Genomic DNA, 15,126 nt, shown 5'->3' with positions numbered 1-15,126 from the left:
AAACCTGGCAGTGTTAACCTTGCATTACTCAACACTGCCTACAGTCAAACTCCTTTTAAAATCACACAAATTAAGAATATAAAAATTTAATTTTGAAGAACAGCCACCACAGAATCGCACCTAAGTAAAGTAACTAAACTGCTGTGCCCCCCCCCCCCCATGTTATCATAAACATTTTCATTAGTAACTGTAATTGAATACACATTTTTTTCCAGTAAGTTACCTTTATTCTGTAATTAAATTAACTAGTAACCCCCTAACTGTGCCTGCCAGCAGTGATCTGTAGCCAGTATTGGTCAGAGGTCGGGGCTATATTTAGCACAAATACTACTGAAAACAAATGTATGGGCTAGACATAACCAACACCCACATATGCCATGTGCTATATATCAGCCAGACAGATCATCCACGCAGAGCATTATGTTTCACTCTGGATGAGGCTGTGTCTCAGGAAAAGCCATTAGTGGTCGTTAGCACGGCTGCGTAGGGAAAATCTTGAGGGCCAAATGAGGAGAGATTCTGATGAGCTGGCTGGAGCTATCTCGCCTCAGAGGTGAGGAGAATCGTGGATGGTAACTCTCGCTAGCAACGGTCTGGAGATACAACAGACATCGAGACACTTCATCTTTGTTTGAAGCCTTGGTAGTGTCTGCAGACCCTCCTTTAAGTCAGCTCTCGTGCTAATCAGTATGGTGGTAAATCATACAGACACAAAGCTTGTCTTGCTCCTGACCAGATACTTCCTGGTTTTAGAGCTGCATGAACATGATTCTTTGCACTGGCTTCAGCTTTCAAGAATCTTTGGAAAACTTTCAAGTGATGAAAACGTTGTGATTATTGGGATGTAGAATTTTCCTATGTCTTAAATGACAAAAAGAGAAAGAGGAAAAGCAGATCATGAGAGTAAAAAAAAGCTCTTAATTGTCCCAAAGGTATTTCCCTGGCCTCTGGTGGTGTTTTTGTAGTTTTTTCGTTGCATTTATCTGTACTTAAACAGTATTTCTTGACCGCCTCGACCACTTGAACTTGATTCACAAGAAAGTACAAGGCCTCGCATTTCCCTCTAATGTTCAGTTGTACTGAAATTCCTCCATCTGCCATTTCAGTCCCTCTGTTGGCCTGGACATTGTCTCACCAGCAACGTCTCTGCACCTAACAGCGAGGACAGAAAAGATGTCTCAACTGCATTGGCCACTGACACAGTCAGTACAGTGCCCTGTACCCGCTCACAGTAACCTTCTCTTCACAATTTAGTTGTAAGATTAGCTCAACCTTTGAGCTACAACTAATTTTGTAGGATATCATACAAATAGTTGTGCATACGCCACGGTAAGATATCATACAAATTAGATACATTTGAGAAAACCAGACTTGGTCAGCATGTGTTCCTTGCTGTTAACTGGCAGTATAATGCTGCTTTTTCAAGCAATGCAGAAAACAGTGTTATGACAAAGACCATGAAAGGCAGGTGCATAAATAGAACTCTCTTTAAAAAGAAAGGTCATAACAAGGTAGGGGAGGCCACTGTTCCCAATGGAGCCAAAATGAAAGTGTTTGAGTTCATGCTGAAAACGTAGTCCCTTTCTCCTTGTAAAGTTCATCTACCGTGTCCATCCACCCCTTGGCTCAGGAGGGGTCTATTCAGTCCGCTGACTGACCCATGCAGACCGATGCACTGGGCCAATAACACACCCGTAACAAGACTGCAGTGCCTGATAAAGAAAGTTCAACACTTGGTCTTTGTCTCTCTACTTTCTTTTCCCATCCTTTGCTTTTTTTTATTGATTCCTAGTGTCTACTTAAGCGTGATTTAGACCCTACGTTGTACCCTACACCGTAGACTGGCGTGCACCTCTCAAAGAATTTAACTACGCGACGTGCCTACGCAAGCCGCTTGGCCGTGGCTTGGTAGCGTTGCACTTCATCCTTCTCAATTCGTGGTTCTCCTTCTCCATAAACAAGATGAAATCAAGGAGAGGGTTAACTTCTCCTGCGACAGATTTCCCAAAGACCCGGGGAGACACTTTGTTTCTCCCACTATGACTCTAGAGTGGCTACTCGGTCCGAAGATCACCGTCACTCTCTCACTCGCTCTACCACACCAACACAAACACACACATGCCGGCCCTGCTATTCTCTTAAAGACACCGACCCACGAGTATAAACTTCAGGCCACGGAAGTAGGCTATGACGAAAGCTCTGCGTAGAGCCTCCCTAGAACCATAAATCACGCTTTAAGCTAATTTTGACCAGTTGCGGGTCTATTTTAGGCCATTTTACACCAAGCAAGCACAGTGAAGTCAACGCAGACCGTCAGCTGAAAACAGAAGAGGCGGTCTACTTGAGGTGACTGCTAAACAGCAGTCAAGCTAGAAAAGTTAGGCTTACAAACTGAATCAAGTCAAAATTGCCAGAGGTTTAAATAACTTTATCATACACAAGAAAAGGTAAACCGTTGTATAAGATAAAGTGACTTCTAAGGACCTCCTTCTTCAGCGCAAATACATCTACACTGGATAAAAGATCTTTTATGAAGGGCTTGTGGAAAGTGACGAAGATTAATTATGTCCTGGCTCTGCTCTGGCATTTCAGCCAGATCAGCTGTGTAAAGATGGCTGGAGAAAAAGAAAGAGTGAGAGAGAGAATAGTCTGGCCAACAGCTACAGGAAAGCTGTATCAGTGAGGCGGCAACAAACCACTCACCCAGGATTAGCCAAGATCTGCAAAGATCTTTACAATAATCACACTGTAGTACAAAAATATGAGTACACCATCCTTTTTCCTGGGTGAAATTCAAGTTTTAAGGATTTGTTTATCACAAAAGTATGTGAGAAGTTACTAAGAAACCCGTGTCATGCCGCAGCCAGTCTTCAAGCAGGGACACTCCTCAACAAAAGCCACTTGTTCTTTTTTAGTGTCCAATGCATTCTTTTAATGAAGGCCTTTATTTTTCTGTCTTGGCGATTATGCAATCGGTTGAGCAAAGTTTGGAGTCAAAGCAGCCTAATCCGCCCAAAGCCTCGGACTAGACTGACGGATTGATAGCTTGGAAGCTTGTTGCCAACACACAAAAAGACCAGACGTTTAACCTCTGCATCTTCTAGAGAAACGCCTTGGCCAATAACATGTCTACGTTTTGATGAGATCCCATTCTCATGGAGCTAGTTAGCTTTTAGCATGAGGGGGGTGGGGGGGGTCAGAGTCGGCTAAGAAGTGTCAGATGTGAGAAAGTTCTGGCCAGCAGATATCATGAGATGGGGACATCTGCTGTTCCAGAGCCTGATGTTCACACTGAAATCAATTCACACGTACGCACATGTACGAGTTGATCTCATTTCCATTAGATTAGGACACAAGTCATCTGGAGAATTATGGCTACCATAACAACATCTGCAGAATGGATTCATGCTATCCTCGCTTATCCTGCTGAACGACCCATGAGCAAGATGCTGACTTCAGATCAAGCGTGCTACTCTGCAGCTGACCCGGGCCTCCTTCCATCAAAAACACTTTCCCTACCAGATCAAGTGTCTGATTATTATTAGGATTTAAGTAGGGCTGCAGTTAACGATTATTGTGACTGTTGATTAACCTGTTTGGTCTATAAAATGTCAAAAAAATGTGAAAAACATCAATCAGTGTCTTCCAAAGCCCAAGATAACGTCCTCAAATGTCTTGTTTTGCCGAAGATATTTTAGTTTACTGTCACAGAGGAGAGAAGAAACTAGAACATATTCACCTTGATTGAGCTAGAGAGTTCTTACTTTTTTAATAAAAAAACAACTCAAATCAATGAGTTATCAATTTCCGTTGTGCAAATAGTTGGCGATTAATTTAGCAGTTGACAACTAATCGATTAATCTTTGCAGCTTCACATTCGAGTGCGATTCTACAGAGCTCAGAAAAGACAAGAGGGCCATGGCAACAGTTTGAGTTCAGGAACTTCAAACGTATATTGGCTAAAGGGGCCAAGGGGGTGAAATCAAATACAAATTCATCAAATCAATCAAATACCTATTGAACACTAATCATTCAGCCGTACCAACAGTGATGAGTCAACAGTGCATTCATTTGGAATTCGTAATGGCAATATTTCACCGTTGCATGTGGTAATTGACGGCTCACCTGGCTTTTGGACTACAGTGCTCCCGGGCCAACGGACTGGTTGAATCTCAGTCATCCGTTGAACCAAAACATCCTCAGCGGTGATGTCCTCCTGTTGCTTCTATCTCCACCAATCTTACGTAACCCCCCCTCCAACCCTGTTTGCAGCAGGCAACACAAATAAAGACTTAAATCTGCCTTGATTCATTTGGGCCCTGCTCTCCTGCTAGAGGAATGTAACAACAAGTAGTCAGTGCCCAAAAGGGAAGACATGGCCGACTCATCTCTCCTGTTGGATAAGTTAAGGCTCCGGGGACAGCAACATAGAACCTTTGACTAATGTGTATGCGATCACAGAGAAAGCATTAACCTCCTGCAGAGAAAGTGCCAAACAACACACACATACACACACAACACACAGCGCACACATACCCGGGCTGCCTCGTCTCGACACAGGGAAATGCTTATTGGACTTTGGATAAACAGTAACTTATAATAAGCTCATATAGAGACATCAAGGAGACTTGACTCATTCTGTCTACAGTGCCAGAGAACTTCACTTCACAGAGCTCCAAACACTTCATGTACAGTCTTATGCTATAACAGATTTATTACAACGTGGGTCTTATTCTTTTCATATTGAATCATTTGCCCTTACATATGGGAACACTGCTACAATGAAGTTGACCCCAGATGAACCCGGAAGTCAGTCTGAAAACTAAATGTGTGTTAAATAAATTTACAGCTTGCATTGGCTGCATTTCATTCATATTAGTTTGGTTAACCTGGGGGGGGGGCGGATGACCATATGCTCGCTTGTCTTTCTTGCCCCTTCAGACTCTGTCGCCACGTTCCCAGATCCCAGCAATACACCTGGCAAGCAGAATGCTATTATTCCTGATGGCTGAAACTACAAAAATAGAACCAAGATGTAAATCTGAAATACCTTTTAAGCCAATAAAAAAAAGAGGGAGTGCCTGCATTGCACAACAACGCTCTATCATTATTGATTAAAAGCATTTGTTCAACTTTAAAAGACAACTTTTCAAGTTAGCTCAGTTGAAATGGAAAAACAAGGTTAACATTTAAAACACAGAGTGGCCAAGTGGATAATAGAGAACCCAATGTCAATAAGTAATTAAGTATGTGTAAATCAAGCTTCGGATTCCTTGCAAACCTCCAACTCTACAGTACTGAGAATTCTTTACTCACAGGTTGTGAAAGACATCAGCTGCTGGATTTGTGACAACCTTTTCTCTCCAGGGTCGACAGAGCAGAGGACAAACTGGACCTAGGCCCACGGCTGAATTCTTCAACAACTATCAAAGCTTGGGGAAAAAAGGCGTTGGCTGCCTCACGATGGAGGAGCATCGAAGAAATGCTGGACACATTCACCCATATAACCCTTACAAAGTGTCTTGTCTGTGCTGCATGCACAAAGCCGCTCTGACATTCTCGGTCACTCCTCCTGGGAATGTGTGCACAAAACAGCTTCACAGTGTGCCTTTAACTCCTGCGACTCCTCAGAGGAGAGAGACATTCTGGGGAGAGACTAGACCTTCCAGAGAGAGGGAAAGTAGTATTAAATGGCAGTTTAAGATGGCTTGATATTTATCACAGCCAGAGTTTTGATCAAATGACAAAACAGTTCAGAACCAGAGGGGAAACAAGATGTAGAAATGCCAAAACACTGACTGTAGAAGAGCTAATTTTGTTGTTGTTTTCCCACAGCCAAATACTAATACCCTAATACTGTATCTGAGGTTTCTTTTATATAGACCTTAGTGGTCCCCTAATACTGTATCTGAGGTTTCTTTTATATAGACCTTAGTGGTCCCCTAATACTGTATCTGAAGTCTCTTTTAGATAGACCTTAGTGCTCCCTAATACTGTATCTGAAGTCTCTTTTATATAGACCTTAGTGGTCCCTAATACTGTATCTGAAGTCTCTTTTATATAGACCTTAGTGGTCCCCTAATACTGTTTCAACGTATGTCTCACTGTTTGTTTTTTCTGTCATGTCTCCTGTCTCAACCCAATATTCCAGAAATGCTGTGGCTTGGCCCGCTGAGTCAATCACTGGAACTAAATGGGAAAAAAAAACAAGAGGATCCGTAATCCCCCAAACAACTATCAACATCCACTGACAAAAACATGCTCTACTCTTCATTCTTCACTGTCAGAACACGACAGAACTTGAGCTTTGAGATTTTGAGATTCTCCTACATCTTACTTAAAGGGCAACTTCTGTATTTTTAAACCTGGGTCCTGTCTTCCCATGCATTAGTGTCTAAGTGACTAATGTCGACAAGAAACTTTAAATTTGATCCAAAGATTCCAGTATTGAGCAAAAACGCTGTATCCAGCAGCCCTTAACCGGGCTGCAATGTAATCCTATAAAGAAAATCTGCACCGTCAATTTCCAACAGCTAAAAGTTCAGCTTTGCTTTTTGTAGTCTAATTTATTCTAAGTGTCTGACAATATTATGGAAAGCATCTCTACAGAGATAGTTTGTTGAAAAAGCCCCGAAATTGCCATCGCCTAAGTCACATGTCCAGTCCAACACTGGACCGATTTAATAAATCACTGTTCACATCAGTCACTCTGACACAAAAACAAGGGAAAATAGGGTCCAGGTAAAAAAACTAAAAACTTAAAGAAGTTACCCATTAAATTGTATTTAAGTAACCAACACTTCTGTCAAGAAATCTTTAATTTGCAGCAAACGGCCATATTGTTAAATTGAGCTCTAAATCTGTAAACTGCTCCAATAGGATCGGATGTTATGCTGCGTTCCAGGAAACCTGTAACTCGTGTTTTCACAACTTTCCACCCGTGAAAGTGCCCTGGAACGGCAGTCAAACCCTAACTCACTACTCGGTTACTCGTACCAGATCGTCGTACTCCCAGTTACACACACATAAACAACAATGGCACCCCTGTTGATGCTGTCCAGACGCCGATGATTAACAGAGAGAAATGGAAATAAACAGACATTAGTAGGCAACGTAAAGTAATTCCACACATTCAAAACATTACACATAGGATGTGTATGACTACAGGTTATGATTATTAAATTAAGCCCAAAATATGTCGGCGACTAGAAATAGCTAGTTTCAGCTAATGCTAGCTAACATCAATGGTAGGTAGCCACTAGCTAACGCTAACTAGAAGGGTTTGATATGACTTTGCCTGGAACACTACCAAGTCGTGAGTAGTGACTTGAATTCGTAACTTACGGCTAAAAAACTGTGTCTGGAACGCAGCATTACTAGTCAGCCGCTGGTTAAACAGCAGGGGCACGTTCAATCAATGTGAAGCGGTGTGAAACTGCTTTGAGTTATGTTTTCTAACGTTCGGTGGGTGTGTCTCTCGTCCAATCAGCAGAGGCGGGTCTGTAAACTCGAGGTAATAAAAAGGCAGAGCGCTTTTAAACGACGTGTCGCTACACTTTGTCGGGGCTGAACGTGGCCTTGATTTTTGTTGGGGGGCATTTTCATCCTTTATTTTTGACACAGCAGCTGAAGACATGAAAGATGAGAGAGAGGGGGAATGACATGCAGAAAAGGTCAGAGTTGAACCCTGGCTCGCTGCGTCGAGGAGTAAACCCCTATATATGGGCGCCCGCTGTACCAACTGAGCTATCTGGGCGCCCATGTGGACCTGATTAATGAGCCAGGGACTGTGAGGCATGAATGAAGCAACTGATGTCAATCAGCCAATGCAAGCGCACCTTCAGTGCTCTACCTGAACTAACACTAAGCTCCACCCCCTTTAGTTTTCTACGTGTTTAGCATTTTTCAGAAATCTTTGGTCCTGTCCTGAGATAGGTTGCTAGTGTGACAGCACCACTAAAACAACACACACAGCTTCCTTTATCCTTCCACTGACAGCACTACATTGGCATAGCGAGGGTGCCTGCAAAAGTCCAACATGGCAGAACGCCATCCAATATTGTCTGGCAAACAGTGTGTTTGCCAATTCCATATTCCTGTAACCTTCCCTTAGAAAGGGTATCACGTGATTAATTGTCTGGCTTAAAATTGCAGAGTCCTAGAATTGTTACTTCTAGGATGTAGGATCCTTGTTCTCAGTACCATAAACCATTTTGATGTATTTTTCCATCTAATGGACCTACACATTTGCTATATTACTCAAACAGGACTTGATTCAGATCATATTTCATCTTCTCAGTGCCTAAAACACCACAGTCCCTTGTGTTTTTAGTTACATAGTGCTATTTTCAGTCGGACTGCAGCCTTACCCCTCTTCCTAACTGGACGCTGTTGTTTCAGTGTTTTCTCAATAAAGATGTCCAAACCTGCTCCGTGTGTCAGCCAACAGGCTACGCCATGTGTTCCACAAAACGCCAACCCTGGCTCCATTTCTTTTAGCAAAGATTTGCTCGCTTTCTCCACCTCACCTGGTCAAATTTGACACTGAATGTGAAGATCCAAGTGAAAGGGAAACATAAGATGCTGAGGTCAAGCAGCAACAAGTGCATCCTAGCTTTGATGACTTTATTGACATCTCTCATTGGAGATGTACCCTTTCTCTGACTATGTGTAAAAGATACGGCGACTTTAATTGTGTAAGTTGGATATTGTTTTGTTGTGTTTATGCGAGGTGGCCTGGTCAAACAACGCAGCCTGGCAAGGACAAACAAAGAGTAGGTCTGTTTGGTTCCACAACAGTTTTTCCCCACTTGCAATCAGACTGCTGACCAGCACCACACTGTAAACTGAGACAAGATGGAATATACAGTATGTGTGTATATGATGTATGTATATGTATGGGTATGTGTGGTATGCTAGCTATCTTATTTATATATCATATTTTTACGTTATTTATAACTGCATTTTTCTAGTTGCTGATGGGTTTCTATGCCTGTTTTTATGGTGGTCTGATGCAATGTAATTTCATTCTACACTGCACTTCCTGAAGTGTTTTGTTGGAATGACAATAAAAATAATCTGGAATCTTAAAAATCGCCGTGCTGAAACTCACCCACAGCAGCTGTAGCTGTTATTACGGAATAAACACGATGAGAGTCGACATCAATCTTTGGAAACCAACAACCACACAGACAGCGCTTACCCAGTGTTGATCCCAACAAAACATTGGCCCTATAATTTGAAGGTTTATGCAATGATAAGCAAAGCAAAGAGGAAAAAAACTTATTGTAATTAGCCTAGTGCCTTCCTTTAGAAAATCAACTGCAACCCTGACAAACCCAACAACAACAACAACGTTTCTTTTTGTTTCTAACTTACACTTGTGAAGATAAACTTCCTCTTTTCCCTGTGGCCTCTTAAAGCCACTAAGTGCCTTTTCAGTACTAACATGCATAAAGCCAAATGACACAGCAGTTTCCTGGAAACCCTTGCTCTCTTGTTTCTGTGAGAAGGGCAACATTTTCAAATATTTAATTAAAAATTTATCAAAAGCTAATCACAAGCACAGCCCATTTAAAATGCGGAGTGTATTAGTCTGACTGTGCTGACGCGTCCTCACAAAAGGCTTCTTATGAGACACATTTTAATTAAGTCTCAACCGACCAATGTATTCTCATGAATGAGTGTGTATGACATTGTTTGAAAAAGTATCCACTATAATTAGTAGAATACCCTATGAAGTTAAGACGAGTGGTCACATGACTTTAGTAACAGTTGCAGTTAAGTTGAGCTGACAAAACTCGACTGTGAGCCGGGTCCAGAGCCCCGTGAGGTGTCGGTCGTTTCAGCGGCTGTTGCAGTCATCTTTAGCCGACAAAAGGTGACCGGCATGCAACAGATACATTTAGAGTTTAGTTTGGCTGTAGACTTCCGCGGTCCCCTTAAGTAGTACTCCGGGGACACAAACACCTATTTCCGGGGTGCAAGTCTTGTGTTTTCCAGGACACAAACTATGCTCCCCTGCTTAAAGGCCTGTGTTTAAAGAGCCGCCCGACCTCCTCCTTTGCATTCTTACACAGCGGCAGTCAGTGTGGTGCATGCAGTAATAAATACGGGGAATACTTACAAATTACAGTGCCTTACTTTTTGTAGCTATATGTACATGAGAAACGCCTGATCAGCTATAGAAGATTGAGTTTACGTATTGCTTTGGTTTCTCATGTGTTTCTGCTCAAGTCTATAATTGTGTTTATGTATATGTGTGTGATGACATAAAAGTCAAATTAATCGTCAAATGACAGAGAGCAAGATCAGGAAGGCAGCCTGGACAGAGACGAGTTAACACACACACACACACACACACACCTCCGTTAAAACAGACTTACACCTATTCTATTTTAGCAAAGCCTATTTCCAGCCGCCACCGAGACCCTTTATGGGCGGTGATAAAAGGTAGCCAAGTAACCTCTGACCTTTGGCTATCTGGGTGACCAATAAAAATACCCCGGTGGGGGCGGCGGGGGTGGGGGGGGGGCGCCATGCATCCCAGTTCAAAAAAGTCACTGTCATTTTGTGAATTGTTCTGCAGAAAAATTGTAACCATTGTCTGCAATTTAAAAATTACTTACACACAATGGTCACGTTCTCTTCAATAAAAATGCTCTGCATTGCAGGAAATTTGCAATTTTTGCACAAATGATCATTTGGATTGTAGGTGCTGGACAAGAACTAATATATATAATTTTTTACCAGATCACAAGACATCCCTTTAAATGGTTATAATACATAACCAATTTCTCTTTTAAAAATGATTAACAGTAGATATCAGCTTTTTTGGCACAAACAGGAGGAAAGTTATTGATTAAAAAACAAGCTGACCGTCCCAACGAGGGCTGGACAACAGGCCTGCTGCTATGCTGAGGGCGGAGCATTGCTTCCTGTTTGGGTGGCAGAGAAAGTAGCGCTGTGGTCCCGGGGTGACCAGCGCTCCCTCAACAGGAAGACCCTGTCCATGCCTGTGGCTGAACCCAGGAATGCTTCGCACTGCGCTCCCGTCCCACGGGACCTTTGGCTTCGCTGCGGTCACAATTTCACCGCAAATGAATTCAGAAACAGCAATGGCTCTACTCCCTTTCAAAATACAATATACTATTGACTTCTAGGACAGCATGAAACCCCAGTCATGCTGAAATGGGATTTATTTTTATACTTGGGACAAAACACTAAAGTTGAAGTTTTCTTTCTATTATGATATGATGCATGTAGTGTGGAAGCAACTATGTGTTGAATTAAAGTAACTATACATTACTCAAAAAGCTTACAGCGTGACTTATGCTAAAATTAAAACCAATGCCGTGTACGTAGGTACTGTACGTGGAGACACAAACCTACGCCCTACCCTACGCCGTTGCCTGACGTGCATCTCTCAAAAAATTTAACTACACGTCGCGGTGACAACCATTGGGGCTCGGTAGCGTTACATTTCTCCCAACTCATTTTCTGGTTCTCCTTCTCTGTAAACTTTCCCTTTCACAGATTTCCCACCGTGGTCAGAAAGAACAGGGGAGACACATTGTTTCTCTCACTATGACTCTAGAGTTGCTACTCACTACAAAGCTAATTGCCGTCACGCTCTTATTTCTCCCTCTCTCACACACACACACACACACACACACACACACACACACACACACACACACACACACACACACACACACAAATGCCTTAGGCTACGTCAAAAGCTGTGTGGAGCCTCCACAGAACCATAAATCATGCTTAAAGGGAACTTTATAATATGCATTATAATATGCATTTCCTTATATCTGTCGTATCTATAATGCCCCATGTTCATGGTTAACGTGGCCAAGTATTTAGAGGTAAACCCAGTGAGCCAAAACCAAAAATTACTCTTATAAAGTGGCAGCAGCCATGGGCAGTATGAGAAAAAAGTATGAACTTGAAAATGAGCATCATAGGTCCCTAAAAGCATTCACATACCTGGAGACACAACATTTACCCTGTGTCTTGTCTAAAAGACATTCCAACACGTGTTTGAACCTGAACGTGACTTCAGTGTGAACCTGAACGTGACTTCAGTGTGAACCTGAACGTGACTTCAGTGTGAACCTGAACGTGACTTCAGTGTGAACCTGAATGTGACTTCAGTGTGAACCTGAACGTGACTTCAGTGTGAACCTGAACGTGACTTCAGTTTGACCTTGGGAGTTCTAAATGAATGAAAAGTGTGAAGAGGTCTTTAAACTCCTTTATCATGCAGGCGGACTACTTTATCTGTGTCACGGAGAGAAACAAAAGCAACCTTGTTGCAGAGGCCAGCTTGCTCTGTGTGTGTGTGTGTGTGTGTGTGTGTGTGTGTGTGTGTTCATGTGTGTGTGTGTGTGCATAGTAAGTCACAAAAATTCCAATTCAATCCACTGTCCCCTCCTTGACACAGCTTGTGCAGCTTGATATTAACTCATTACATTAACTCCTGCTCAGGTGTGTTTGCTCCAAACATACTAAAGTAAATTATCACATACAAATACATGATTGAGATAATTTACTTACTCAAGATAAGTTAGAAAATTTAAGTTGTGTAAACATTAATGGATGTAAGCCTGTAGTGGCTATAAGGGCCGTCTCATTAATCATCTTATTGACTTTCCAACACACAATTGTGCTGTATGTGCAACAATGTGTGAAGGGAAAGACGGATCCCTGCCATGTCCACACCTAGCGCTGCACATGTTTTTATGCTCAGCGTGAACTCTGGCAGCGTGCGTGCCAAGCTTTACCCGGTGAAGAATGCAGTCCAGAATCTGAACGGTTTAAAGCAGAATACAGACTGCGTTCCACCCGCACTCACCATCTGTGGTGTCCTCACAAGTCCGATTGAAGTTTTCGTATGAGTCCCAGCGGATCAGCGGATCTTGCGTGTTGTAGTCAACCGAGACGCTCGGCCCGTTCTCCAGTTGGTCCACACCTTGAACCGGAGTACAAAGAGACAAAGGAGAACATGTGAATGTCTTTCATTTACAAGAGAGACATAAAACCTACCACATTCAGAAGGTAAAAATGAATGACCATATGTTCTACCTAAAAAAAGATGAGATTTCCATGTCAAAGCAGGTCAAGGTGCTATGTAAATGCTGTGGAAGTATCAAAACGCTCAATCCACTGAGAAAGGCATAGTCAGTAGTCACAAACTGTGCTTTTAAACGAGCCATCAGTACTTTGTGCTGTTTGTACTGTAATGTCACTATATTATATATTGGTAGAAAGGGCCGCTACGGTGACATTAGGCCTTCCCCGGCCGCAGTAGCGGTAGAGACAATTAGAGCAGACTGGACTTTTGAAACAGAGCATTGAACACAGGTTTATTCAAACGAACAGTATGAAAAAAATAGTAATAATAGCGTCATTTTATATTAAAGCACGTAAACATGTTCAAGTAAAAACACAAAATACAATTATTAACCTGAAAATTAGCATAATAAGGGACCTGCATCTTCCTTAGGTTGTCTTCATTTGATAAATAACAGATTTGAGTGAGAATTTGTTTTTGCTCATTGAATAAACAGTAAACTTTTACAACAAAAAGGAAATAAGAACCACAGAGGTGCAGGGGATCAAGTTGGCCCTCTGGGTAACACATGGACCAACTAGTTTAAATCCAACTGGGGTCTTTGGTTGCATGTCATTAAATCTCCCATAGTCGGACCTTCCTCCACAGCGCTGCAAAGGAAGGTCTGTCTAGTCCGCACAGCATAATGGGATGGGAGAAAAACACGCTCTGCTTTATTGGCATTTATTTAAACCAATCACAATCATCATGGGCGTTGCTAAGCTCCAGACGGAGCCACGGTGTCTCTGCTAAATAGTCTCAGGAAGGAACTTGTTTTGGTGGAACATGTGTACGTTCAGAAGTAGTTTTAGTTGTCAACAGAAAACTCAGATTGGACAGAAAGTCTAGCTAGCTGTCTGGATTTACCCTGCAGAGATCTGAGGACCAGGTCACCATAGTCCTCAGATTGGACAGATAGTCTAGCTAGCTGTCTGGATTTACCCTGCAGAGACCTGAGGACCAGGTAACCATAGTCCTCAGATTGGACAGATAGTCTAGCTAGCTGTCTGGATTTACCCTGCAGAGATCTGAGGACCAGGTAACCATAGTCCTCAGAGATCTAGCGGAGGTTAGAACGCCAACACAGAGACAGAGGAAGGTAACAGACATCCGAAAAGAGGGAAATCCAGAGGCAGAACGAGAATAATCACGGAAGTGGATCATCGTGGACACAGACTACATGTTATCTCACCTGCATCTCTACTATAGGCTGCCAATTAAAAATAAGTTTGAAGGTGGAAAACAATGTGCGGCAAAGGCTCTATTATACCAACCATGTATCTTCTCTGGTCCAAAGGAGAAAATAAACTCCACTTTTCCATACTCTGGAAACCTTTCATCTGCACAAAGGAAATAAAAAAGAAAATGAGTCTTTGCTAAACAGCAAAATGATGAAATAATGAACTGTCCATCATCGATCATAACAGCAGCCAACAGATAGAAGGAAAGAGATTCAAAGGCCAATACATCCATGAAATATTGTACTAAAAATGGGGTCAAATTTTAAAACTAAATGACAAATTACAACGACAGTCATTGTGGACATTCTGAGGACTTTCTCCCAAATGTGTTACCTTTGAACGTTTCATCGAGCTCGTCTTTCCCGAACACGATCCCCAGGTCGTGAACAGCGCACGTGTGAAACTGCACCCGGAATATCACGTCTCGGCACGGGCTGCGGTAGCGCTTGTGGTAGCACTTGAGCTGAGAGGGTGAAACACAACAGAGGAAGTTCAGACAACACCGTACGGTTGCTGCATTGTATCAGACAGAACTCAACAGGCCACTTTATTGGCTTGGACAGCAGTTGGACAGATTCCCCTTTCAGCTCCACAGGTACACTGAATAACAAATAAATAACCATTTCAGGATGTGGAGTATTTACACAACGTGTCAACTAAGATAAAGGAAGGGAAAGAAAATGTTTTCATAAAATTAAATCACTTCTATGAGCTGAATATTTGGGCTGAACACAATATAAAATGATCTTTGTGAAACGCCAG

General features: G+C 42.3%; 1 protein-coding gene across 11 annotated transcripts in view; it reads right to left on the bottom strand.

Annotated features, from left to right (window-relative positions):
- The window catches only part of tns1b (tensin 1b), a 202,280-nt gene that overhangs the window by 34,568 nt on the left and 152,586 nt on the right, over positions 1–15,126 (bottom strand). For 8 of the 11 annotated variants that reach the window (XM_034884543.1, XM_034884534.1, XM_034884539.1 and 5 more), the window contains 3 exons: positions 14,698–14,827; positions 14,397–14,463; positions 12,866–12,987 (listed from right to left, as the gene is read on the bottom strand). In XM_034884543.1, the coding sequence (XP_034740434.1) occupies positions 12,866–12,987; positions 14,397–14,463; positions 14,698–14,827 (319 nt within the window). The remainder of the gene's footprint in view (positions 1–12,865; positions 12,988–14,396; positions 14,464–14,697; positions 14,828–15,126) is intronic. The other 3 variants (XM_034884535.1, XM_034884544.1, XM_034884545.1) reach the window with 1 other exon arrangement.

Source organism: Etheostoma cragini, chromosome 11, assembly GCF_013103735.1.
Source record: "Etheostoma cragini isolate CJK2018 chromosome 11, CSU_Ecrag_1.0, whole genome shotgun sequence".
Lineage (NCBI taxonomy): Eukaryota > Metazoa > Chordata > Actinopteri > Perciformes > Percidae > Etheostoma > Etheostoma cragini.
The sequence above is the reverse complement of the archived record's forward strand: the minus strand, read 5'-3'. Positions and strand labels throughout refer to the sequence as shown.